At 42.4% G+C, this 27,390-nt stretch overlaps 1 protein-coding gene and 1 long non-coding RNA gene across 4 annotated transcripts in view; one reads left to right on the forward strand and one right to left on the reverse strand.

Moving 5' to 3' along the window:
• Nucleotides 1-27,390, forward strand: part of MXI1 (MAX interactor 1, dimerization protein) — a 75,647-nt gene that overhangs the window by 18,830 nt on the left and 29,427 nt on the right. For all 3 annotated transcript variants that reach the window (XM_081005945.1, XM_081005944.1, XM_081005946.1), the window contains exon 3: nucleotides 17,501-17,530. In XM_081005945.1, the coding sequence (XP_080862071.1) occupies nucleotides 17,501-17,530 (30 nt within the window). The remainder of the gene's footprint in view (nucleotides 1-17,500; nucleotides 17,531-27,390) is intronic.
• On the reverse strand, nucleotides 14,197-18,162 carry LOC308477430. The gene is made up of 2 exons (XR_013986558.1): nucleotides 17,747-18,162; nucleotides 14,197-14,361 (listed from the first exon to the last, which is right to left on the reverse strand). It is a non-coding gene; the product is annotated as an uncharacterized lncRNA (long non-coding RNA).

The following is a 27,390-nucleotide window of genomic DNA, read 5'->3' on the forward strand; positions in this document are numbered from 1 at the left end:
CAAAAATTTAGTTCTGCTTGTCAATGTGTACCTTTTGTTGTAAAAAAATAGAACCTACCATTTTAGATTCACATGACTGCACCATTTGCACGAGTCAGTGTGGCTGCCCCTACCATGTTTTGTTTGGCCTGCACTCTTCCCTTAGTAGTTCCATGCAGAATTGTGTGCTGTATTCTTCATATGACGTATGCTATGCTGTGCTTCTACCAAGCTAACGTGGTAATTAGCAGGGCATGAATAAGGTGGTGAATGAAGCAGGCTGGTGAAAAATCTGCTGGTTTCTATGAGATGGAGGTATAATTTTGTGGCCCCATACTTGTAATTTATTTTTGCTCTGGCATATCCCCCGAGCATTGTTTGTTTATTTGTTCTGAAATTTTTTTGACTGCTTTCATACTTTTTTTTAAAAAAGTCTAAGCAGTTTTCAACATGGTGCTTTAAAGCATGGAGCTGTGCCCTAAAACATAACATGAGAATATGACACACAGATACTAAAAGCAGGATAAAAATGTAAACACATCAGAGGGGGAGAAAGATATAAGAAGAAAAAGAAAAGAAAAGAAAATCAGGAAAGGCGGGGGGGGGGGGGAGAGAGAGAGAGAGAGACGTTTTTAATAAAGTGCCTAAAGCAGGTAACTGACGGTGTCCTGAGGATCTCAGAATAATCATTTAGCAATGTTCTCCATTGGAGATACCTGAACTGTCAAACGTCACATCATAGTTCTTATAGTTCCTGTAGATCACGGGGTTCTCTGCTTAGCCTAAGTAACAATGGTTATAAGAAAATTCGTTTCCATTTACAAAAGGAATACTGATATTCTCTGGGTGCTGCATGTACAGCTAACTGGCCTATGACTGCACTCACATGTAATGCTAAGCTATGATGGCTGTTTTTGTGAAACACAACTGCTCACAAATTGCATGCAACCTGAGCACTCCTGCTTTGCGTCTCCCTTCCAGCGGCAGGGAAACAAACCATGGAGCATCTGGTTCAGCTTTATCTCTGCACCTGCAATCCTGGACTGTTTGACCCATGACTGCAGGTTCAGACACAGCTTTAAGCCAGGCATCTCGTGCACAGTATGGTTTAGCTAACCATCCTTAATGGTTTAACCTTGTATGTGAATGCAGCCTTTGCTTTGTTGGGTGACACCTCTGCACGTTTTCACCCCTATGAAATATACTCTTGTCGCGTCCTTATTCTGGACATTCACTATTTTAGTGCTTATTTGTTGTGAACGGGGGTCGGGGTTGGATTTTCAGTTTTCTACACGGATGTCATTTTGTCTCATTATAACTGAAGGGGTGGTTAACGCGTCTGCTCGCCCAGCAGTTACTCATTTCAGCCATGCATGCCAAAGCTGTGCTTCCCCATGTACTGCTCCCGAACAACCCTGAATTGTTTCAATAGGACTTGTGTGGGAGTGGAGTCGGGTGGATTGCAGCCTCGGTGGCTCTTCAATAGCCAAAGCATTATTGCATGAGCAGGAAATCAAGAAAGCCGCATGCATGCAGACGGATGCTTTTTCCAACATATAATCAGGTTAATGAAGTTAAAATGGTCTGTTGTGTAATCCCTCAGTCTAACAGGGTTCATGAAAGGATACGGCAAATTGAGGCTGAGAGCACTGGTAGCTGTTAGTAGGCAAAGTCAGGAGGTGCAGCTTCACACCCAGCTTGTGTAGGAAAATGGAAGTGGACAATTCGGAGAGAGTTGCTCTATAACAAAACTTGTGGCATCTCTGAAACACCTAATACAGTGACTTGATGCTGAGTAAGGTAGAGTAAGTAGAGTGCTATGGTATTTTGGTCCGTAGGCTTGACTATTTGTGTTGCAATCCAATTCATGCTTTTATTTTTAGAAGAGCACGTTTAGCTGTCATCATTGTGGGAAGATGCTCGTTAAAGGGACAGAAGGCAAAAGTGGGCCTTGCTAGGATTTAAAATTAAGGTTTGTGAGGGGACCTCTTTCCCCTTGGCTCCTTTTCTCTTCTTATACCACCAGGCAAGGGCCATATCCCCTATCATCCTTTACTAGTCCTGGCTCTGTCAAATTAATTTGAACTGTATGGAATTTCCTTCAGAACCAATGGTGCAATATTAAGCATATTTATAGAGACAAGGCATTTCTGAGCACGGAATTTGGGTCCTGTTGATTTAAGACTTGCTCCTAAGTAGACATGCATGAAGATTGGCTTCTAGCTTCTAAACAGCACAATCTCCTTTGCCAAAGTGGATATTGTAAGTTAAGTGTAGATCTAACCCAGACTCCATTGCATTGCATTGGTCTATAATGGAAAATAGAGAAACCTATTGAGAGAATGAGTAGCTCAATAAGGTCATGGGGCATACTTGTTTTGGGGGGTGGGAAACCTTCATTCATACATTATACAGTATCAAGAGATTTTGCTGTATACTATATGTATACTTGGTAAACTCAGTAACTATTTTCAAGGACAAATAGTCCTAAATGGGGAGGGGGGAGGAAACATTATTATTACACTGACAAAAATAAATCCTTCCATACTTATGTATGAATCAGCCACTGAGGGCAATGTTTGGCATCATGCTGTTCTACTCTTTCAAAGAAGATATCTGAAAAAAGTACTTATTTTGGAATATTTTTGTTCATCCCAAAGACATTTCTCTGAATGTACATGCAAAGTGCACCCAAATTTCTATACTTCCAGCCACACTGTTTTGGAATGTCCAGGGACTGATTTTGAGTACTTTTAAGTAGCGCTGAGTCAAAATGGGAGATAAGCACTGAGTTTTATGAACATTTTCTCTCTGTGAGAAATGTGCTTCCCTTTTCTGGACAATTTTGCACAGCCCTTTGTGAAAGGGTATGAAACTCCTTGGAAGGTGTTAGGTATGTAGAGGTGGGGAGGTATCCCTGTTGCTGAGGCACAATTGCTGCTCCATTGCTGCAGTTTAGTTACATGTAGTTGATTTCATTAGGGCAGCATAGGGATGCACATCTGAACATAGTTGTACACAAGGCTTATTGTGACAGCACTCACCGGTACAGAGTACTAGAACCTCTTACTTTGGCCGTCCTTAGCAGCCATTTTGTGATGGTACTCAAGGCACTTTTATCAGTGCAGAATATGCATACCAGCATCTCTCTTCTTCTTCTTCTTCTTCTTTTTGCATAGGAGTATCCTATTGAAACCAGTGCAGTGGAGATGGTTAGTGTCTGCATCTGAATCCATATTCCTATGTGCTGTCTGTCCTAGCTCATGTCGTGCAACAAGAAAGGGAGGGACATTTGCTGTGTAATGCTGGCATATGATGAAATTGCCTAGTGAAGCAAGTTGGGGACCAACAGCCTGGTGGCCTGAGCTTTAGGCATGCATTCTCTCTTTCCTTGTTTTCCTTCAGTGTGAGGGCAGTGGGTAAGCTTCATTTGCCCTTGCTGAAATCATTGTATGTTCAAATATGGCTGTGCGATGACTTAATTCTGTTCACAGTGTGTGATCCCTAGTTAGCTAGAATTGCATCGTGAAGAAGCATACACATACATATATAAAAACAATAGGAACAATGGCAATGAACAGGCATGGAAGAAGGTAGGAGGTTTCTTGCAAACTTTTTGCACCCTTCAATACGTAGCGCTTGCTTTTGAAATAAAAAACATTTGTGAAAACCTGGCACAGCACTGTTTTTAGTGTCATGTTTCCCAGATGAGCCCTGAAGCTCTTTGCAAAATCTAGGCCCAGTCAGAAAAGTCAATTGCTGTTTTGCTATGTTTAGGCAGTATACAATTCAGTGGTTTCACTTTGTCGGGTGTGCTGTCCCCTCGTTTAGAAAGAGAATTGGCAAGGCTGCTGGCATTTTCTTAAGTACATGCTGTGGAGTGGCAACACAGAACATAGTGATAATGTTACACAAATAAAGTTACTTCCTTATTGCTGCTAGCGCCATTAGGGGATATGAAAATCTCTTATGTAGGATTATTTTATGCAAGTTTAGTTAGCAGTACTGTATTTACTTGAGTCTAATGCCCCATCAAATCTAACGCACAGCTCAGTTTTCAGAACCTTGAAACAACTAAAAAAAGTTGGCAAGTGTAAATGTGCCACCGAATCTAATGCACACCCTAATTTTCGCAACATAATTTGGCCAAAAAAGGTGAGCATTAGATTTGAGTAAATACGGTAATTCTTACTGATTTCAGAAGTGCTAATTCATGTTTAAGTGTACAGTGGATTTGAACCTTGATTGATTTTATTTTAGCCACTTATAACCCATCTCTCAATTCAATAGATTCATAAAGTGGCTTATAAAATCATGGAAGGCCAAAAAAAATTACATAATCCATAAAAATAGTAACATAAAATGGCAACATAAAACAGTGGCATTGTTGTTGTTTGTTAAAAGCCTGGGTAAATGCATATGTTTTGGTTTGATATATTTTTAAAAGCCAGTTACCCCCCAAGGTCCTGATCCTGCAAATGTTTTCATGAATTAAACTGCTGAAGTTTCTTCTCTGATGTGTTAAGGCTTGCACTGCTTATCTGATAGGATATTTTTGTCTGTAGAAATTGAGGATATTTTTGTCTGCATGAAATGAGGCATATGGATACTGATTATCAAAAGATCTTTCCAGATTGTTTTAAAATTTATTCATGAGGATCATCATAATGGAAAGGTCCTCCCAGATCCTTTGCTCTATACTTGTTTTGTTGTAATGGATTTGGGTTTATTTGTTTTGGTTTTGGTTTTACTCCCAGAAGCACCCCTTATTGGTCTGTTTCAGGTTTTGATTCTGATTGAATTTCTCTTTCTTCTGTCCTTTTTTTCTGTTTTAGCCCTTGATTTCTGGTAAATGAAATACAGATGTTATTGAATCATTTTGAATTCTGTAAGGGCTTGTTCATCTCTCTCTCTCTCTTTTAACCTGAGTACTCAAACTACCAGAATTTAAATAGCAAATTCCATGTGTTGTGCCATCAGTTGTGGATGATTCATGCCCATTTAAGTGGCTGGGCTTCCCTGCAATAAACAGAAGTGGGGCCCAATCCTTTTTCAGTCACCATTTCTGTGCACACTGCAGAGAACCCTAACCATTTAAATGCCCAGGTACCGTTTAGAACTGATGGCACGGCTAAAGTAGTTTGGCATTTAAAAAAATGTAGCATGTGTCCACATTTAAAAAGTAAAGTGTGAATGGCTCTGAAGCTGTGTTTCCAAATATATATTTGCAGATGTGTTTTCTATATGGTGCACATGAATGTGTCACTGTTGTGTGCAGTGTGTCCCGAGTTCATTACACACGACTGAATTCTGACAGATAACTGAGCCGCAGTATACAAGACGAACGTGATTGCAGGTGGCATTGAGATGCCAGCGACCATTGTGTGCAATGTCAGCTGTGCTGGGTTACTCCTGATTTTATGGATTTAGAGATCTACCTTCTGACTCTTCTCTTCCCACCTCAATGTATTGGAGCTGTGACAACATATGTAGGATGTAGGCCTCTTAAACTCTTTTGCAGGGCTGATATTTTTAGAATACGCAGACCACACACATGGGATGTTGTCCAGTACCTGGTAATATCTAGGAAGTGCAAATACTTGGGGATAGAGAGAGTTTAATTATATGTGCCAGATTTGTGTGATACAAAATACCTGTTTTGCCTGAACTCCTATCCCAGAACCCTGTGGCAAAGGAGAGGCTTGCAGTAGGCGATGCTTTTTGACAGAACTGGGCTGCTTACTTCTGCATGTATATTGTTCTTCCTGTTTGGCCAAGAAAATAGGGGTGGTGTATATATTGTGGAACTATATGTTGGCTCCTTTCACTGGATTCTAATCCAAATGAAATCCAGCTTGAAAGCACTTGGATTTCAGCTGCTGCCTAACCAGATGGACTTAATATTTTGGTTATGCGGCAAGATGACTTGGTCTTTCTGTTATTCTGACACTTCTGAAGCTTAGCGACTGCTTTAAAACCAGGTGCCTCTGGAGAACTGCTGAGCATTGCTGGCTTGAGAAAGCTGATTTGGTGGCCAAAAGTTTACCCATAGGAAAGATCACGAATGCAGCCAGTGTGGTGTAGTGGTTATAGTGTCAGGCTAGGACCAGGGAGGTTCAGGTTCAGATTCCCATGCCGCCACAAAGCTTGCTGGGTGATACTAGGTTGAATAATAGTGACTGGCCCAATAGGATTGCCATGAGGGGAAAGGAAGGGCACAGGACACCCTGTACAACTGGATGATATATTTAGCCCCAAGAGGTCCAACATGACCTCCTTTAAGGTTTTATTAGCTACAGAGACCACAGCTTTCCTGCATGTCTGTAGACTGTCTGATATTCCTATCGGGCTGGTCGTAGGAGGCCAGCTGTGGGAACCGCCCCACACTTATCAGAAAGGGAGCTGTGTATTTCTTAGAAACTGAACACTGCTGTTGCTAGGTTTCTGGAGGAAGAGTTAGCACTATTTTTGTGGCTTTAGGTTTGTGCCTGCTTTATTGCAATCCTGGCTTCTGCTTCTACAGACTTTAATGCCATGAGATCTTTTTGCTGGAAAGGACCTGCAGGTCATCTAGTCCAACAACTGTCCTCTATAACCAAATGTTCCTAATGCAGTGGTGCTCCCCAGATGCTGTGGACTACAACTCCCATCACCTTTGAGCATGCAGCTGATGGGAGTTGTACTCTGAAACCGTTTGAGGGTACCATCTTGGCTACCCCTGCCCGAGCAAAGCACTCTGGTTGAGGACAGCAGGATCCAAGGGGCCTAATGAAAGAAGAGGTGCCTCTTAGCTTTTTTCAATACAGGTAGTTGAAAATACACACAAGGCATGGTGAACAAAATTCCTTTGGAGTTATTACTGGTCTGACCCTGGTGATGTGTACATTCTGAGCATGAAAGCAAGCTTCAAGGTAGTCTTGAAGTTGCCCTTGTAGTTTAGAAATATTACCTAAAGCCTTTTGGAATATGTGGATTTTATGAAAAAGTGTCTTTTCAACTTACCATGTTATGAAAATATTGGAAACTGCCCTCAATAAGATACAATAAGATACTTTATTTTATCTATAAAGCTGAGCAATATGTTTGAGTTGTTTTGTTTTTGTTCTGTAACTTTTATTTTATTACATGTTATTGTAACTGAATATAGGTTTATATGGATTAGTAACATTGAAAATGAAACACACACACCACAAAAGTGTCTGAAATATTGCTCAGGCCTCTCTAAGCCTGGGTCATAAATATCCGATACAGACACCTAGCTCTTTACCACCACCACCACGTCCAACCCTGATTTTTTTAGTGTTGATGCTATGTTTTTGTGTCTTTTGCCCAGAGCTCTACAAATAGCATTGCAGCAAAAGTGCCACAGATCTAACAGACATAGTTTGATAACCACCCTACTCAGAAATGTTCAGTGAAATATAAATGCCTGATCTGGATCAAAATGTAGATTACTGATAGTTCTCCTGGTTACTTTCAAATTCCAGACCATACATATTGCTGTTGTTTAGGCGTTTCCGACTCTTCGTGACCCCATGGACCAGAGCAAGCTAGGCACTCCTGTCTTCCACTGCCTCCTGCAGTTTGGTCAAACTCATGCTGGTAGCTCCAAGACCATACATATTAATCCATCTCTAATCTTGCTTCCTTGTTGGTTTCTCAGTGCTGAAACCTTTGGCATATTCTCTTTCTGCTCCTGTGTTGTAGTGATTCCTAATGGTTATGACAAAACATTTTGCTGGTTGGTTGAGTTCTGCAATATTTCAACCTTGGCTCTTTACTACCTTCCAAGCTCTCATGGAGACAAGAAGAAATCATGCTGCACATGATATTATTGTAGAAGAGATTAGCTGATTCTTTTGAGATGTAAAACCTGGGGCCAACCTAGAGGTGACTGCAACAGTCCCTTGCATTTAAACGTGGAACTACCTCCGTCACGTGCAAAGAAGGTAGGAATCTCATGGAATGGAGAAGAATCCTTGCTCCACTCAGAATGTCTCTCCCTGAGCACCTTTTTACGCCACTGAACTCTGATCCCAGCAGTAACCTTGGCTGGGTGAAAAGCACTTGGAGCTTGGGGGGGAGGGAAGTTGCAGAGGGGATTTAGAGCCCCCTTGCACACATTGCTTTGCTGCTGTAAAAATAATGTTCTCTTTGCCTCCCACCTTTCTGTGACTGAGGTAGCCCTGTGTTTGAATGCACAGACTTGTTGCTATCATTCTGAGTTTGAGTCTTGGTACCAGGTTTCAGCAGTGGGGCAGTGTGACTCCAGTGGAAGGCTAGGGTCTGGAAGACCTGGGCTCAAATCTAAACTCTGCTATGAAGTTCAGCGGGTGACCTTGGGCTAGTTGCACATTCTACTTGAGCTGCTTCACCCTATGGTACTAAATCTCTTTTTTTGCCGGAGCATATTTTTAGGTTTATTCTAGTGAGGGTAGACCAGTGAAGAAGCATGTGACTCTGTTAGGATGCAGGTACATTCTGACTGGATTCTAACTATCACTCTGTGACTTGACCTACGCCTCAAGTTAAAACATAGCTCAAGCTCAAACCTGCCCAATTGCTTCCTCTGCCATTCTGAATTTTAGCTTAATATCATTCCTCCCAGCGTGTGAGCCGAAGGCATATCATGCTGCAATCTTGCTGGTCTTAAGTCAGGTCTTTGCTTAGATGGGAGACCAATCACCTTAGGAACCTAAGTTCCATCATGGAAGAAAGGCGGAATAATAAATCGAATAATAAAATAAATCTTAAGGAAATATAAATTCATCAGTACAGATATTTAAAATCAATTGACATGTCCAACCGATCCCAAAGGTCTTGGCACCCAGAAACCAAGCGAAGAAACATTGTTTGAGATGGGCAGTGAAACTGATCAAACTTCAAGTAATTTACAGTACTGTGTCAGTTTTTATTTCAAGTCACATTTATTTGTTCTAATTGAAAAAGTGAACATGGGAAAACAGAGGCTGGGTTATTTTCACACATAGGCTTGATTTTAAATGGCCACTTTTGACATGGAAAAGTCATCACTAGATAGCATCCTGGTAACTTTGTGTAGTGCAGAGGTATTTTATATTTACCCCTTGATAACATGGTCACGTGCTCTGGTCCATGGCGTGCTCTGGTCCATGGGGTCACGAAGAGTCGGACACGACTAAACGACTAAACAACAACAACAACAACATGGTCACTGTTTTATTATACCATTGGAAGTGTTGCATAATCATCAGGTGGTGACTCTTATATGTGTAAAAAATGGCCATATGAATTGTTTCCCAAGTATATTTTTATAATTATTATGTTTAGAGTGGCTGTGCCATCTTAGTAGTGTATAGTAATAAAAAAAAAGACACAGGCAGTGCCCATGGATGTAACATTTTAAATATAAAACACATGTAGTGACACTCCAGTGAATTTAAATATATGTAAAGAGAATATTGTGAGTTACAATCAATTTCCAGGATTGCTTGCTTCTCCTCCAAGAGTTACTTTCTATGCCTCTGTATGGGTTAACTTTGGGTATACACGAGGCTGTATTTCTAAAGGTCGTTTTTCCATTCCCTGGAACAACATATTTTATTTAAATAAAGAAACTAGGTTAAGCAGATGTATTATTTTACATTGTCTTGGTTGTGCTGAGGACTTGACGTTGCTTAATATTTCAATAACTTACTAGTAGCAAAGGTCTGGGTTAGCAGTCCTGCTCAAAGCATTGCAATTGCCATTTTGCAAACTGGCCCTCATACTCCAGTGGGTGTATTATAGTCATTGGCCTAGATAGCACATCATATGAAACCATGATTTTCAACTAGCTGTGGTGTAATTTGAATGAGAAATGTGCTGGTGCATTCTGTTCAGATGTTTCTGCAGGGGTGGTCCCCTCCTCCTCCTGCTGCCATACTGCAGATGAAAGGAGACTGAGTTTGGCTTGTTGTTCAGACCAGGCTTGTGGATTGTTTTCTTGAAACAAACCATAAGCAGTAAGCCCAGAACAAACATTGGTTATCACTAAGGATTTCTTTGGAGGAAAGAAACTATGAGCTCAAGTCCAGGCAACATGACAATCCAGCCTTCTAAGGAACACCACAGGAACTTTTGAGCATGTTCAATAGTACGCTACTCTTTGTAGCACAATTAAGTTATTTGGACGAGTATACTACTCATGCACATTAAACCCGTTCTTGTTATCAGATTATGGTTTAATGTGACATGTGAACTGGGCCAATGTGTTGTATGCCTTTTATTCACCAGGTTAGGTCAGGTCTGTACATTTAAATAACCTTCCAGGACGTGTTGTTCCAAAACACGACTTCTCTTGAATTCCTATTTCTTTCAACGAGTCTAGTATAGCAGCAGAACTGTGAATTATGTCCCCTTCCCTACGCTTCTTAAGTTCATCAGTATGAATGTGCCAAGAAGGCTGTTGACTCTATTCTATGTCCTGGATTTTGCAGTTTACAGGGAATGTCAACAGCAACACGGGTTTATATGGGGAGACGGGAGAGAAACAGCCTCATTGTTCTGTTGCTCATATGTTTCTGCATGCTGCCTTGATGTGAAAAGATCTTTAGCTGCTTTGATGTATGAATTGTTTTAGAAATGTGAAAGTACATTCCTCCTTTGTAATATCCACTTTGGGGAAAAAGACGGTGGTAGGTTAGGTTACAAAGAAGGGCGGGTAGAATGGGTTTGCTCCCTAGTGTCGTTCTGCAAACTGTTGTGCAAAGCACTAGGGGAGACCTTGCTGCACAAAGTACCTGCAGCTGCAAAGGCATTATGCAACGGCATGCCTGTACACTGGGTACATGAAGCTCTCCAGTGCATAGTAAATATTTCTCTGTTGCAAAGCTTGTTTTGCAGCAGGGTTTGGGGGATTTCAAACACCTTACTTGCCAATGTTTCCCAGTGAGGAACTGCAGCTGTTAGGACAGGGATGGTGAACTTATGGCCCTCCAGGTGGTTGTTGGACTGCAGCTCCTACCAGCCCCAGACAAGCACAAACAGTTACAGAGGATGATGGGAATTGTAGTCCAGCAACAACTAGAAGCCAGAAGTTCCCCATCTCTGTATTGGACTGTGTTTTGGACATGCGTAAAGAGGCTTAAAACTATACGCAGTTCAAGATACAAAATCCAGTTGGGAAAGAGAGAACGTTACCTTGTGCAAATGGAAGAACACCTCTGGATTTCACTTCATTGTGAAATGTTCTGCCAAGTAGGATCCGATCTTGCTTTGAGTGGAAGGGCACCTTTGGATCCACGTGACTCTTTTTGAAGTTAAAAGAAGAAGAAAAGCTCATGCCACAGTCGTACCACTCCTTATGCAGAAGGAGATCCGCATCCAGCAATCTACGATGGCTCATGGCCATAATTTTTACAAATATTCTTGGGAAACATTAAAAATTACTTTTCATTAAAATCATAATAATATGCCCTGTGACCTTCAGGTTACTCATCTGCTTAGTTTTGGTAACTCTGCAATATTGGGTGTTTCCAGACCATTCACTGGGCCTTTCTCCAAGATGAAGCATTTTAAGCCTACACCCAACTATTAGGACTATGTCAGGCTGGAGGGGAGTGGCTTACCCAAGAGATCTGTTTGTGACTGTTCAGCTATTACCTTAAAGACTTGCGCTAATTAACTTTGCACTGCCTGATACTTTGTATAAGGAATAGCAAATGCTGGGCAGCCTATTTTCTGTCAAAAGGAGGATTCCTTAGTGTGTGTTTGGGGACGGGGAGCAGGGAGGTAATCGATCCATGTCTGTGTGTGCATTTGCCCATGCCAGTGACAGAGCTAGAATTAATGATTGGCAAAGCCAGGGACACGCCTTCTGGACTGGTTAATCCAGAATAAAGATTGATTTGCTTCAGTTTTTCCCATGGCTACATCAGGTTTGAATTGCCAGTCCTCTGAATTTCAAATTTTGAATGAAATTATTTCTTTCTGATTTCAGTGTGTGTGGGGGGGGGGAGACAGACAGACAGACATCCACACTGTGTACATTTAAAGCTCATAACTTCCCACAAAGAATCTTTAGGTTGTTAAGGGTGCCGGGCATTGTAGCTCAGTGAGTGGTAAACTACAGTTCCCATGATTCTTTAGGGGAAGCCATGGCGTGGATGACAGAAACGTACCAGTTTGTTCTCAGACAGCTGGGGGGAGGGGGTTATTGTGGGGCCCACATTTCCCACCTGTGTTCTAAAGTAAGGGGTCAGCATTGAAGAACCACATAGCCTTATGAAATGGAGGCAGCAGAGTATAGAGCAATGCCACAAAATTCAGCAAATATACAATGATGGAATAAAGCTTGCTTTACTGAGGGAGTTCTAAGCATTATGCTGAATTGTGACTAAGAGTGCTTCCAGATAGGAGTTTATTATGGAATTGGTGCTGCTCATGTAGGCAAGGCTTGGTTTTGGTTTTTGTTCTTTTTTTTAGTTTCCACATGACATCATTGCCATTAAAATACTGGTCCATGCTTCAAAAGTAATAATAATAATATGGATCTCCCCTTACTATAGAAAATCTGATAAGTAAAAGCAGCCCATTAAGACATCTGCAATTACAGCTGGTATGGAAGCTTGTTAGCATTTTGGGGAGTGTGATTTGGGTGGGTGGCTTCTAACACAACACCCCTGTACTTTCATTTGCTTCCCAGTTGAGCACAATCTAACCATTTTCTTCCTGGTAGCTCAAATGATATGAGTGGGCTTATTTCCACCAACTGTGTGATGTTGAAGGCACATTTGAATTTCAGCAACCTGATTAGGAGAAGCTGTTTTTCAAGATCTCTCTACTGTGTGTGGGAGGGGGGGTATGTACCTCTGACACTATGGGCTCCTCCACATTTACCTTTTGCCCCACACTTTCTAGGCTTTAAAATTAGATAAAAATCTTTATCCCTCTTGTGCAAAACCTTGGTACTAAAAATTAGAAACAAGCAAATGGAAATGTCCACCCTCCCCCACATAAAAACCCAAAAACTACAAGTCTCTATTGTGAAACAAGATAACCAAGGCTTGCAACATTTGCTCTTGTGAACTTCCTGAGAATTGTTTATGAAAAGGTGTCCTGAATAGAAAAAGTTTGTGCATTTTGTGATGTAGAAGTGGGGCAACAAACCCACATGGGTGGAAAAACAATGAATACGCAGGATTGAGAAAACTGGGGTGTGTGGAAGCCAAATGCTCACACAGAGAGATTGTATCTGAATGACCCATTTGTGATATAAGGCCCCAGTCTGGAAACACAACTGCGTGCAATTGAGTCAAATCTGGTAAACAAGAATAATAAGAATTGGAACCGTTTGTGCTGTTCTGCAGCTAATCCCTTTTCCTCATCAGATTTTAGCTCCACTTCTGGCTAGCGTTATGTGTATATGTAATAAGGCTAGTACTTTGAAACACTGTGATGTCCTGTACCAAAATCATCATTTGGGCAAACATTTCATCCCTTCAGCCTCACAGAAATTCTGTAAATGCTGTATACAGTATTGAGGCTCTTTTCTCTGCTTTTACCAAAATAGAAATAAAAATGGAATTAATCTGGTGGTCATGTGGACATCTATAAGGAATAAAATTCTGCTTAAAAAAACAAAACGCTAACTAGGATTCAGACTGCTGTTCACATACACTTACCAGGGAGTAAACCCCGTCAAGAGAGTGGGGCTTACTTCTAAAAAGACACTTAGAAGAGTGCACTGTTAGCCAAATTCTGCCTAGCATACAACTGAGCGATGGTTATGCAACCGCACAATTTAGTCACAGTCGTGGGCAATACTTAACACATGAGTGTATACAATCTAACAGAAAGTCAGGATGTTACTCCATTGAATGATTATAATTTTCAGTTTAGAGGCAATTATGAGTGTCCTTACTATGAGGAAGCTATGGAAGAAATGGCAAAGATTTCTGAGGAGAGAATTCTGATTATACCTCAAGTTACCAAGGAGAACACTAGATGTATTTCAAAATGCTTTCTATTTTAAGGATTGTTCATCGTAATAGTCTGACAGGATATATTTAGAAGCGGCAGAGGTCCCCCCCTCCACCCCCCCTTCCTTGTCTGGGAAAATTCACACTACTTTATGCCAATATGGTTATAAATCACATAATAAACTTTCCAGTTTCATGGAAAAATGGCAACCCTCCTCAGCTTTGGTGTCTGATAGAAGGAAGATAAGTAATAAAGAGTCTCCTGTGTGAGAAGAACTAGGGAGAGCCTGCTGTTTTAATTTTGTTCCCAGCGGTGGGCCGAACTTTGTTCTTTCAGCGCCAACCTTCATGACTGGCTTGATTATAATGTTGGAATTCAATCCCTTGCATATCTTTGGGTTTGGAGCCATTAATGGAGTCTCCAGGAAGAGGGAGACATCTCCTGCAGGAACATAACAGTAAATAAAACTAATAACACACCGGATTTACACACAGTAATTTACACACAGATTACTCGAATGTGTAAGTTCACAACAGTGTCAGATTTTATTTCTATATCTTTAGATGCTGCTGCTTGAAATACAGTTCAAAGGAATTTCGTTTGTATTTCTTGGGACATGGGAGAACTGTAGTGTCTCCCACCCCTCTTTCATTCTTATTTAATAGTTGAAATACATGTATTTTAACACAGTGCACAGTCCGAAGAATACCATGTATGAATAGGAATATGATATGTGTGTGTGTGAAATTTAAAACTACCGTATTTTTCACCCTATAGGACGCACTGGCCCATAGGACGCACCTAGATTTGGGGAGGGGGGATAAAGGGAAAAAAAAATTATTTCCCACCCCAGGCGCGGGAAGCCCAAGCTTCCCCCGACCCCAGCCCCCAGAACGGGACCCAGAGCCATGCCGAAGCTGCGTGCAGTTTGGCATCGCTCTGGGAGCTTGCGGGGCTGGGGGAGGGGGAAGCCCTCTCCCCCCCCCGCCAGCCTTCTAACCAAGTCGGGGGACAGCAGGATGGCGGCGTTCCGCCTCCCCGCTGTCCCCCGAGCTTGTGGGGCTGGCGGTGGGGCTCTCCTGAAGCCTGGAGAGCGAGAGGGGTCAGTGCGCACCGACCCCTCTCGCTCTCCAGGCTTCAGCGAAAGCCTGTGTTCGCCCCATAGGACGCACACACATTTCCCCTTCATTTTTGGAGGGGAAAAAGTGCGTCTTACAGGGCGAAAAATACGGTAGTTGTTCCAAAATGGAGATTAAAAGGATGTTTATAGCATTCTGATGACTGCTGGTTATTATGGGGACAACCTAAGAAATGGGTAGGGGTTCAGCTGTGTTATACCAATGAGCTCAAACAAACATTTAATGGCTTGGTCAACAAAATCTCAAAATGGTGGAGAAGAATTCTCATGAGAACGCCAGAAGGGTGTGAATTCTGTCCTCTCATCTTTTTTTTTAATTTCTAAGTTTCTGCATAGCATGTGACAATAGGGTCCCATTGTTTTTACATTTGATTTTATTCCAAATTCTCATACATCTTTAGGCTTAAAAAAAAGTTCATTGAATGTTGCTGGTTTTCTTTTTACACTTGCGCATTCTGCTCTAGGCTTTGTAATAATTTGCACAGTGGGTGAGGAGCCAGGCGTCTGTCCATCAGAACATAGGAGACTGTGCTTCTTAGAACCAGCTACCAAATTCCTGACAATATTATAGTTAGTGGCTTATCATGTAGCCATCCATTCAGTTCCAGGTTGGAGGTGTGAGTAATTCAGATTAATCTTTGTATATTCTACTTGCCCAGCAAAAGTTGGCCCTGTTCACCAGTTCCCCTACCCTTATTTCTTAAGAAGCTTCTGATTTAATAGAGGAATCGCCATTGAGTTTGGAACTACTGTAGTTTTGAAGTCAGTTCTGTTGTCATTTGGATTCTTCAAGGATCTTTTTAAGATGTTGATAGAGTGCCTCTCCCTATATCAGCCTGCCCCTTTCTTAAGATCCAAGGAGTGTCTTTAGCATGTCCTATCACTGGTGGAGATGTGGTATGTGGTGATGCAGAAGAGAGCCTTCTCTGTGGTGGCACCCTGTTTGTGGAATATCCTCCCCTCAAGTGAGATTGGCTCTGACAATATTGTTTCACCAGGTCAAAACCTATTATTTGCCCAGGCATATTATGGTTTAGTTGCTTATTAGCCTGCTTTGTTATTTTTATCTCCCTCTATTTGTTTTGAGGGTTTCGGTGCTGGTTGTATGGTGGTTTTTAAAGTTTTGCACCCTGGCCAAGTATCTGTAGATGAAGGGTGAGTTATAAATATTTTTAATATATTAAAAGGAAATAGTTGGCCTTCAACCAAGTGTGATGTCAATTGGCAAACAAATGGATATTTCTTTCGATTCTTTTTCTAAGCCACTCACCTCTTATTTTAAGTTAGTCTATCATAAAATATACATGCTGCTCTCAAATTCTTTTATGTCAATTTTTTTTAAGTCATAGGATCTTGTTGGTTACGGTTAGCACTTTAAATAATATAAAGTTTGATGGGATCCAAACATGCATTGTCTCCTGCTTCCATTATGTTATCCATGATGTAGGCCAATAAAAAACAAACTTTGCAGTCTCATTAATACAAAGGGCCTTGGAAACTTGCAAATTGCTCAAAATAATTAAAACTTCTGTAAATTGGCTTGTTCAGGATGACTTATCCTGAGTTTGAAACCTCTTCCACTGTTTCAACTTCTGATTTGTTTACGGGAAGAAGTGAACAGATGATCAATGGGAGCTGAAATATGATCTGAGGAGCCTCGTGAGTACAGTGGAACCTCAGGTTGCGAACGTGATCCATGCAGGAGGCACGTTCGCAACCCGCAGTGTTTGCGTCTTCGCACGCACGTGACACGATTTGGCGCTTCTGCGCATGTGCCAAGTGTGATTTAGCGCTTCTATGCATGCGCGAGCACTGAAACCCAGAAGTAACCCGTTCCAGTACTTCCGGGTTTCGGCACATCCGTAACCCGAAAATGCGCAACCCACAGCAATCGCAACCTGAGGTATGACTGTACTCAGGGCTTTCTCCCAGATCTCTGTTTTCATCTTGTGGTAGCTAACCTGTGTAAGCTGTATCATAACTCTAAGATTCTGTGGGCCCCGCTGCTTCATACAGGGCACTGGTGGTGACTGAAACAATGAGCAAGTGAAATGAATGAAAATCCCAAGCCTTGAAAACCGTTGGTATAATAAGATCTAGAGCTCCAAATATTTAAACAATAATCAAGGATCTGTACTTGTAGGGTCAGTAAGTACCATATTTTTCCGTCTATAAGACGCCCCCTATTTTGGGGGACTCCAAATTAAGAAAACATCCCTCAGCATTACCAGTGTATAAGACGAGCCCCAATGTTAAACCTGGTTTTTTTGGTAAAAAACCCTAGTCCTATACATGGAAAAATACGGTAGTTCTTTGTGTGCATGGTTGAATGTGCTGCTCTGATCCATTGTAACTAATAGAGAAAAACTGCTCACAATTTAGGGGAACTGGCTCTTGAAGTTATAAAATGGCTAATCCTTTTCTTCTTGGTTTATCTTCCAGATCTACGCACAACGAACTAGAAAAGAACCGGTAAGTTACTGATAAACTGTCTTCCTGAAAATGCAAACTTTTATCAGTGTGTCTAAATGTTAAACCCTTCAGTTTGCCCTGGCAGCCTGGAAATGCCACATTGCACCAGGTGAGTGCTTTTTTCAAAACGGAACAAAACAGCATGCACACACAGATACACACAGACACACACACACATCCATGCAAAGATCTGGAAAGAAGAAGTACCTCTCTTACCCTCCCCGAAATGCAAAGAAGTGACCCATTTTTGCAGCTCATCTGTATGCAGAAGAAATACTGTTTCTCTTCTCTTTGCAAACTGAAATCTGATTGGGTCAGTGTCCATACATGAGGTTGCTAGGGTATCGGATTTCTCAGACACTACATGTTAAGGCCTGTCATAATCCCTGCCTATTGCAGGGAACTGGCATTGTCCAATGGCTTTTAAATCTGGCTAGCCATTGCTCCTCCAGAGTGGTGCTCTTGTAACGTGCTTCAGGATGCAGCCCGCTTATCCTTGAGCCCAAGTTTTTCAGCAAGCCATGCAGTTTTGTTGCTTGGCTAGCTCTACTCTATGACTCATCTCCTTTGTAACAGGAGTTAGAGTAATATAAATACTACTGAGACAACAGGGACTTAGTTCACACGCAGATCGGGTTATGGCATTGCTTTCAGGATGCTATCATTGTACCCAGGCTTCCTATTTATAAACGTATCTTCAGGATTGGGGAGGGTGGGTGTAGGGAGGCTGGTTGAATCACTGTTCCCAGGCTCGCTGATATGGTCCTGTGGAAGGGAAAACCTCTTGCATGGGAAGGGGACCGCCTTCCGAATCCACTGATAATGAAGAGGGCAGGGGTGGGGGACCTCAGGCTTGGGGCTCCAATGGGACCCAACCACCTCTCTGTCTGGCTCTTGGACCTCTCCCCAGGCCACACACTCTTCACAAATTCTGCCTCATCAACTCCTTGAACAGGTGCGGAAAACCCTTTTGCCCTGCAGATGTTGCTGAACTACAACTACACCAGCCCCAGCAAACCTGGGTGATGGTCCGAGGTGATGGGAGTTCAGCCACATCTGGAGGGGCAAAGCTTCTCCACACCAACCTCTGAATGTCTTCTGCCTGCCCTCGTACTCTGTATCTTGCTTGCCTGGGTGGAGAATAGAGAGGGGGCTGTATGAGTGTGGGTAGAAATTAGCTTCCTGTGCAAAGGTAAAATTCACCTTTGCTGCCTTGCTCACTTTTGCCTCAGGCCCTCTCCACCCCTGGCATGTGGCCCTCTGGTAAGGTGCTCAGATTGGAGCCCAACCCTCGGTCTGAAACGGGTTCCCCCCACGCCACCCGCAGCAGGGGCACCTCCAGCTTAGCATTCTGGCTAAAGACACAGCCACAACTCTCTGGCTGGAACAGCAGAAGTTAACGTGCTTCCACAAAATCAAAAGGTTCTGTGTGCGCCCCAGCGTCCCTCTGTCACAGCAGCGCTTTGTAGTTTTTGTTTTGGTGTCCTGCCTTGTCCCCTGACATCGCAAGCCTGTTCTTTGTGGGTTTCCTGTGTATGTTTACTTCCTTCTGCAAAGGGCTGGGGGCTGGGCCCGTTGTTGTTGTCGTCTTGAGCTGAGCTTGCAATTTCAATTAACGATAATGCTAAAAGTGCACACAGCTGTATGCTTTTGAGGCACCAAAAGTTTTGTGAGGGGGAGGGGATTTTAGAAAGGGGGGAAAAACACTAGGGGGAATTCTGATAGGTCTGTGGGAATGCAAAGGAGGTCAAGTTCTGAAAGAAAACAGAGGGGAGGGAGCAACAGATGCATAGGCACAAAATCAAATGGGAGAAGCTGGGCTTTATTTTCTCGCCTGTAAAGGGCCATCTACCACAGTGGGAAGGATTCAAGAGCCCTTTTTAATGCATCCAGGTGTACAGGGGTGGGCTTAAAGTGGAGAAGTGTGTGTGTGTGTGTGTGAGAGAGAGAGAGAGAGAGAGAGAGAGAGATCCTTTCATGTGTTCAGTGCAGAGGGGGCTCTAAACAATTTTCAGTTGAATCTGGATACACTCTACCCTGTGATTGGAACCCCTGTACAAAGGGAGGCTTCTGGGCATGCTCAGTTGAATGCAGCCAGTATCTCCATGGGAACCCAAGCGTGGAGAACTTCAGGCCTCTCTATCTGACTTTTTAGGCTCGGCCCCCAGGTTACACCCCTGTGTGCCCCCTACACAGTTTTCACCCTTATGCATTGTATTGAATGCCCAAAGAGAGGACTTGGGAAAGAGGTAGGCAGATGAGGAAGATATCAGCCGGACTGTATCTCGCTCTCTCTCTTTCTCTCTCTCTCTCTCTCTCTCTCTGTGTGTGTGTGTTCCCCACCTAAAGCTCTTCTGCTCTGTAGGAAGAATCCTGATGAACTGATAGATTTTTTTTGGAAAATATTGCTAGTGTGATTAATGAATCTTTCTTGCTAATGAGCAACCTCGTATGCTGAATGGGTACTGAAAACTGTAATAAATGAATAGGTGCTACGGGCCACGGATTGAGATAAGGGGTACTGTAATGCCGTTGCTCATCAAAAAGGGAACATCACAGGAAAGGAGGAAGTACCCAAGTTGCAAAGAACTGATATTAATGTTTACAGAAGTCACATCCATGCCACACCATATATTTAAAGCACTCTTGCACCACCTTAGCAGTTATGGTTCCTATGCAATTGTACCTCTGCCAAGGGGTCTCTGAACAACTTTCAGCCTCCTTAACGTACTGCAGTTCCCAAGATACATTAGCAGCATAAGAGTGCTAAACTGTGATAACTAGCACAGGATACTTCTGAGATTTCGACTTCACGATGTATTCCTAAAAGCTACTGGGGGGAATAGTCACAATTTTAGCTTTTTGCAGGTATGCCTAAATAATGTCCTTTGTCAGTATCTTTATCGCCCCAAAGGACTTACAGTGATACCTTGGGTTACAAACGCTTCGGGTTACAAACTCCGCTAACCTGGAAGTAGTTACCTTGGGTTGTGAACTTTGTCCCAGTTTGAGAACGGAAGGCGGCAGTGGGAGGGCACATTAGCGAAAGCACACCTCAGGTTAAGAACAGTTTCAGGTTAAGAACGGACCTCCGGAACGAATTAAGTTCGTAACCCGAGGTACCACTGTATACGAGTCTTAATGGTGTAGAATTTAGATTTATCACGAGGAACATAGTAGCCTTGTTAAAATTGGACATCTCCTTGGGAGGGGTGGGGAAGAAAACTGTCCGCTATTTCGTGCATTTAAGAAACACATAGTCACAGTGCATTGCAATTTATAGATCCCTATTACGAGCCAAGTTGCTGTATGCTGTGTTTCGGTTTCCTGTCAGTGGGTTGGAGACAGGGCATTAAGACTGAAATATGCAATGTGGGGAGAAGTTTTTGCAGCATAGTGAAGACAACGACAGGCTTAGGACAGTGCTTGTGGTAGTGGTGATCTGGAGCTTCTGCCATCCTCGTACAGCTAGAGAGTTGCAAAGCTGAGCATGCCGCCATTCAGGAACCTCACGTCATGTATTGTTTACTTTCTTAAACTCTTCTTGTTTTATTTCCTTTGCCCTTCGCAACAAGAGCTAAAAATCCCCAGTGTGTGTTCTTTATTCTCTTTTGTGTTATGTCAGCAGCATTGAACTTGGGACGCTTTTAAAATTAGTTTTGCCCGTTTTTGGTTTCGTTATACGCTGTCCCTCCATTACGTGTGGGGGGGGAGGGAGGAAGCGAACACAGTAAAATGGGAGCAGTTCCCTGAGGTATGATTCCATGTTTCCATGTAAATATTGCAGTCACAGAGCTGGGTCCGGTCTCTTTGATCTTTCCCACCTGCCAGCTCCCTTTTAGCAAGGGTTAGATTAGGGAAAGTTCCATGCAGGTGGCCCCATCCATATGGCTGCGATATACACAAACATCCTCTCTTGCAACAGCAGAGGATCATGTTATGCGGTTCTTGCACTGTTCTGTGTTTGTGAAGGAGCTTTAGAGAATTTAATCTGGACTTTCAGCCTTCAGAACTTCTAACTGTAAAAGCTCAGAGCAGGTTTGGAGATGACTGGTCTTCTCAGACTTATCTTCCATTTTGCTTTCAATGAATAACCTCCTTCACCCTACTCCTGAACACTGGCATCCAACGTTGCCCTAATGTTTCAGAGCAATACTTTGTGCCCTATTCTAGTCATGCTCAGCTATTGAAAAAGCAGTCTGGGTTCATTGTAGGTTCCCACAGCTATATCACTGAAACAAAGTGCTGCTTTTGGGTTGGCGGCATTTTGCTTGAGGAGTAACTTTTGCCTTCACTTGAAATGCGTTCTGTGTTTTTATATGTTGGATGCTTACAAGGATATCAGTGGGCCACTAGCAGGATAGTGATTGGCTCAATACCTGAAGAGCACGAGGAAATAGGCAGCAGGTAGTGAGGTGTTGGGGTGTTTGAGGGAGAGGACTGTGGCAGGGTTCTGTGGCTTGTGTCCCTTTTCTCAAGCCGTTTATGCCAACAAAATTTAATGGACACCCTTCTGGTGCAGCTAAAAGTAGAAGTAGCTAAAACAGTCACCTGAGAACCAGACAGTGTGTTTTAATGCTAGTGGAGAAATCTCCTTCTGGGCTCCAAGGCAAACAAAAGGATTGCTTCACCTTCAGATTTTCATTGCTCTCTATCTGTAGCGTCTTTAAGTCTGCAACTGTCTGCAGACTTAACATTGGCAAAGATAAAAGCCCTGAATCTAATGGCTTTGTTGCAGGCAGTTGCTCCTTTTTGCTTCTTTCTCTATTCTCCCCCCACCCCCTTGTGGAGATTATTTCCTTTTTGAATCCCCCTGTTATCTCCATTATTGACATACCCTGTAATTTTCAAAATTGTCCACTATTAGGTCCCTGACTCAGTTTCTTCCCCCTTTGTCTGCAAGTGGGTGCTTGTCTGGTGTGGTGTTTAAATTTTATTTTAACCCCTTCTGGTCAGGCAGGTGTGGCTTTTAAAAACATAGGCACAGAAATCATAGGCTTTGCTAACATCCCTCTTCTTTTCGTTAACCACTGTGTAGCATTATGTCTGCACTGAGGTTAATGTTAACCATGGTTTGCTTTAGATGGGGTTTGTAAACCATCGTTGGCTTCTCACGCCTGCTCTACTAGCTTGGATTCAGTATTGTTTATAGCCCTATTTGCTTTTCCTAGATGCCTCTGTTGCATGGGCAGCTAGCTTTGGGCTGTGTACCATATCCATCCCATCCACCCCTCTCTGTTGTACACCCAACTGGCTTCACTGGTTTCTGGCTGGAAGCCAGATGGTGCTTTTTTTCTATTAGCATTCGAACTCACTTGCTAATCTCTCTCCCCTCCCCCCCCCCCATCCTCCTTGAAATTCTACAAGATTGCTTCAAGTGGGCCTGCTCACTTCAGTAAACAAGCTGAGACTATGTCCATTGGCGGCACTTTTTATAGATTCTTGGGACAAATATTTCCCCAGTGCTTTCTTTCTGCACTTTTCCAAAGTGTGCAACTTCGTTTAAGCTGTGAGTCAAATCTGTGAGATGTGTTTTAATAGTCTCTCCACCCACAACCTGCACATTTTTGAAACGTGTGCACGTATTTAAAATATTTATATCCCATCTTTCAGCTGAAGTTCCATTTGGACCCAGACATAATTCACTGTTGCTTCCACTGTGTGTGAGAATACCAAACAGAACAATCCTGACCTTAACCTCCCTGACTTGTTTTGTAAATAAATTCAGGAAAACTAGATCAAGTTTTTCACATTCATTTATATCATATTCCTAAGTGTATGGTAAAATCTGCACGCATTTATTTCCAGTACTTCATATTAATAACTTGTAAGACAAAGTGCTAGACACAAATCTTATTCTTCTGTTATGTTCAGTTCTTAATAGACTTGTAGCAGTGTGCTTTCTTTCTTTTAGAAAGAAAAGACCCTGAATTTTACCCAGCAATTTGGATCTTGCAAATTATAGCTTAAATTTGCGAGTGATGTATGACTATTTTAAAGTTTTGCATGGAAGAACCTAAGGGCTTTGATTTTCTGGTACCATATTCAGAATAAATAATGGCATATTTATTGGTATCCATAGTACATTCTGAGTACATAGTGCACTTTTAATAACTAGAATGTGTGTGGCTTAATTTCAGGTTCTTTAGTTTCAGGTTCTAGGACTTGACTTTGTACAAATTTTGTCTCCCTTAATAACAGTTCCTCTGTGGCCACATCTATTTTCTCAAGTTGTCCCCTCACTGGAGGAATTTACCCCTCAGTAAATTCTTCCTTGCTTCTCTGTATAGTGTGCACTTTGGGAAAATCTGTGTGTGATGTTATCATTTATATGTTGGAATAGCTGTGCCCACCTGATACACAGTAAAGCCTCTTCCCTTTGATGAAAGTGGTAGCTTTAGGTATGAGCTGTCAGCACCTCTGCTGCCAGAGAGTTGAAATGTGGTTCTGGGAAATCTAGATTCACGTCTAGTCAGCCTTATACATTCTGGATAACCTTGGGGACTGGCTGCCTCTCAGCCCCAAGCCCCCACGTGCGAAAGGGAATTGTTGTGACCTTGTTCAGACGTTTCTTGAGTTGATAAGCAAAATAATTATTGTAAAACACTTTGAAAATGAAGTACTGCTGTATAAATGATTGATAATGCAGGAGCAAACCATTTTTATCCTCACGTATTTGACTAGCTGTGATGAATGTTTCATTTTGGAGGTGAATCAGAGCACTTCTAAATGGTGAATCTCCTTTTGTAAAGGAAGCGTGCATACAAAAGTACATAATTTGTGTGGTAAGCCTGCTATCGTAGTGCACAAAGCACTTTTTAAAATTCACAACCTTATTTTGTTCCCTGTCTGGTTTTGTGGAAACCAGTTTTGTTACAGCAGAAACTGGCTGTGTGTAACACTGATTTGTTTATAGACACTGGTAACGCCACTAAGCCATTTCCTCCCTCCTCCCTGAAATATTATTTAATTGTTTTTAAATTGATTCTCCATTTCTAAAGGAGCAAAATGTACATGCAGCACCTTGAGGTAAAGTTACAAGAGCCCACTGAAGCATGAGGTGAGGGGCAAGGAAAGATAACTTGAGTCACTGGCCATTATATCAGTCGAACGTCCTCAAATGCATTTATTTCTGGTGGCACCTTAAAAATTTGTAAATGCTGGAACAAGTGGTTTCAGAGGAATGCTCAAGAGATGCAAAAGAAAGAAAAGCCCTTTTCTGTCATTGTGTGATGAGATCCTGGAGGATCTGTTTGTTACAGACCTGAAGTCTTAGCTGTGTTTTCCGCAAAGGTAGTGGGATCTGGGGAAACTGGTGGCATTATAATCCTGAAAGTTGGGTGCTTGAATGGGTGGAAGGATTATACATTACTACACCTACTTAACCATTTGGCCCAAGGGAGCAAGAAATGGATTTCTTGCCAAACCAGTGCTCCTACTGGCATCTTTGCACTGTACCAGCCTTGCCCTTCCCCCTCCTGGCAAGCCGCAGTGATGCAATTGACTGGAGGTCAGGTGAGTGCTGCCATCCCACTTTGCTGTCTACTACTGCGAGTTGCTTTTAAGACGGGCCGAATGTCAGCCTTTGATTAGGTAAAGGTAAAGGTACCCCTGCCCGTACGGGCCAGTCTTGACAGACTCTAGGGTTGTGCGCACATCTCACTCTAGAGGCCGAGAGCCAGCGCTGTCCGCAGACACTTCTGGGTCACGTGGCCAGCGTGACGACGCTGCTCCGGCGAACCGGCACCAGAGCAGGACACGGAAACGCCGTTTACCTTCCCGCTATAAAGCGGTACCTATTTATCTACTTGCACTTAAGGGTGCTTTCGAACTGCTAGGTGGGCAGGAGCTGGGACCGAACGACGGGAGCTCACCCCGCCGCGGGGATTCGAACCGCCGACCATGCGATCAGCAAGCCCTAGGCACTGAGGTTTTACCCACAGCACCACCCGCGTCCCAGCCTTGGATTAGGTTCTGTTTAAAGTCTGTTGGACTGAAGGTGGACATCCAGTGTGGAAAGGAAACTTGCCCGCAAGTTTCGGGATGGTAGTCTGGTTCTTTAGCCACGTGATTGCTTTGCCTGCCTTGAAATCTGTGCTGTTGTTGTTTCCCAACAATAAGAGTTGTTGCCCCTGTTGCTACAAAGGCAGTAACTGATACAGCAGCTTGATGAGTGCACACTGCAAACATTATAGAAAGGAATAAGACCCCCTTTCCCATCCCAATTCCTGATTAGAAGTATGTGCAGGCAGGTAAATGGAGTGTTGAAATTGACTTGTCCGAATCTCAAGCAGCTTCAGGCCTAGTTAATTCCACTCAAGAGAAGCTTAGAAAATGTGGTTGGAAAGCTATATTATATGGAGAAAATGGATTTTAGAAATAAGGTAATATTTTTGGGCCAGTGTGCTACTGCTTTGTGACTTAGCTCATTTTGTTCTTAGAGATGCATGATTAAACAGGGGTTACGCACATTCCATTGGGTGCTTCAAAAACCACTCCATGCCTGGGGAACGAGTTTTGGGGTAGAATGAGCCCTGCCAAGACTCAAGGAACGTAAAATAAAATCAAGAGTTTGCAGTGCTGCAATTCCAGAAATTATTTCAAGAACAAAGTAAAGACATCCTTGAAATGATGGTATGTTAGTGTTTAATGGATTTGTGGCATGTTTAATGGTTTTTTCCAATAAGAACAGTAGTTACCTTCAGTCCCCTAAAACCTGTGCATTCTCTTGCTGTGACTATAAGTGTGCATGCTCTTGCATTCAAATCTGATATTGAAACTGTTGACAATTCAGTTTTTCTCTCTTTTCTTCATAACTTGGGTTTGTGTCATTGCCTGTGGCAAGGTAAAGGGGGCAATGAGCCAACAGTTTAGTTACAGGGAAAGAATTATAGATTTATAACAAGCTATTAATATGTAGGGAATGTAAGCCCCATAACTATGAGCTGAATAACCACATTCTGCAACAAGAATGTGTTCTATCCATTCAGGAATTGTACATGTTTACTTTCTTTGCATTGTTAGAGCTGAGGCCACTGCATTTCTTCAGTGCAGGGCTTTACATATTATTTTCTTAAGATACTGGATCAGTGGCAGGTACTGCATATAAACGTCAGTGTCCAGGAATATGTGAACTAGCCAGATCTTAGAGATATCACCTGAGCCAACCACTGGGTCTGGATTTCCAGCTCATGTTTAGGTCCGTTCAGGTAAGGGATTCTGATGGAGCAGCTTGTTTGTTGCACCTTGCATTGCTCCATAGACCCATGAGCATCACCAGGTAGAAACCACTTGGGAAGTTCTGGCAAAGAGAAGATGAGGTAATAAGAGCATAATTTTGCCAACCTATCAGGAGTGCTTTAGAACATAAACAACTTATGTTCCTTAACTATCTCATTCTTTCCTACATAGCAGGAAGATAACCCAAGCAAAGAATATGCACATAGCTGTTCTGATAAATAAAATCATGAATGTTTGTGAACATGATAAATATACAGTAAATATACAGCCATTCACAAAGATGCATGAATGTTGATAATAACATGCAGGTGATAAGTCAATTTTATATGGTATGCTGGTTGCTATGATATCCATAAAGTTTGGTATCTTTCTGTGCAGACACCCATTTAAAATATTAATACCGTGTTGGGGAAATGAGATACACTTGCAACAGAAGTGCAGCTTTGAAGGAACGGTGCAGACTATGTACAAAAACTTTAAAAATGACCGGGGGGTAGGGGGCGGAAACCAAGTTTGGTGATGCTACCAGGTAGTGGCAAATAATGCCCATTTTAAAAAAGCTGGATCAAATTAAGGGAGTACATTGCATATTGTTAAACCCAAAGAGTGAACATGCTTGT

Source organism: Podarcis pityusensis, assembly GCF_964106645.2.
Source record: "Podarcis pityusensis genome assembly, chromosome: 5".
In the NCBI taxonomy this organism is placed as follows: Eukaryota; Metazoa; Chordata; class Lepidosauria; order Squamata; family Lacertidae; genus Podarcis; species Podarcis pityusensis.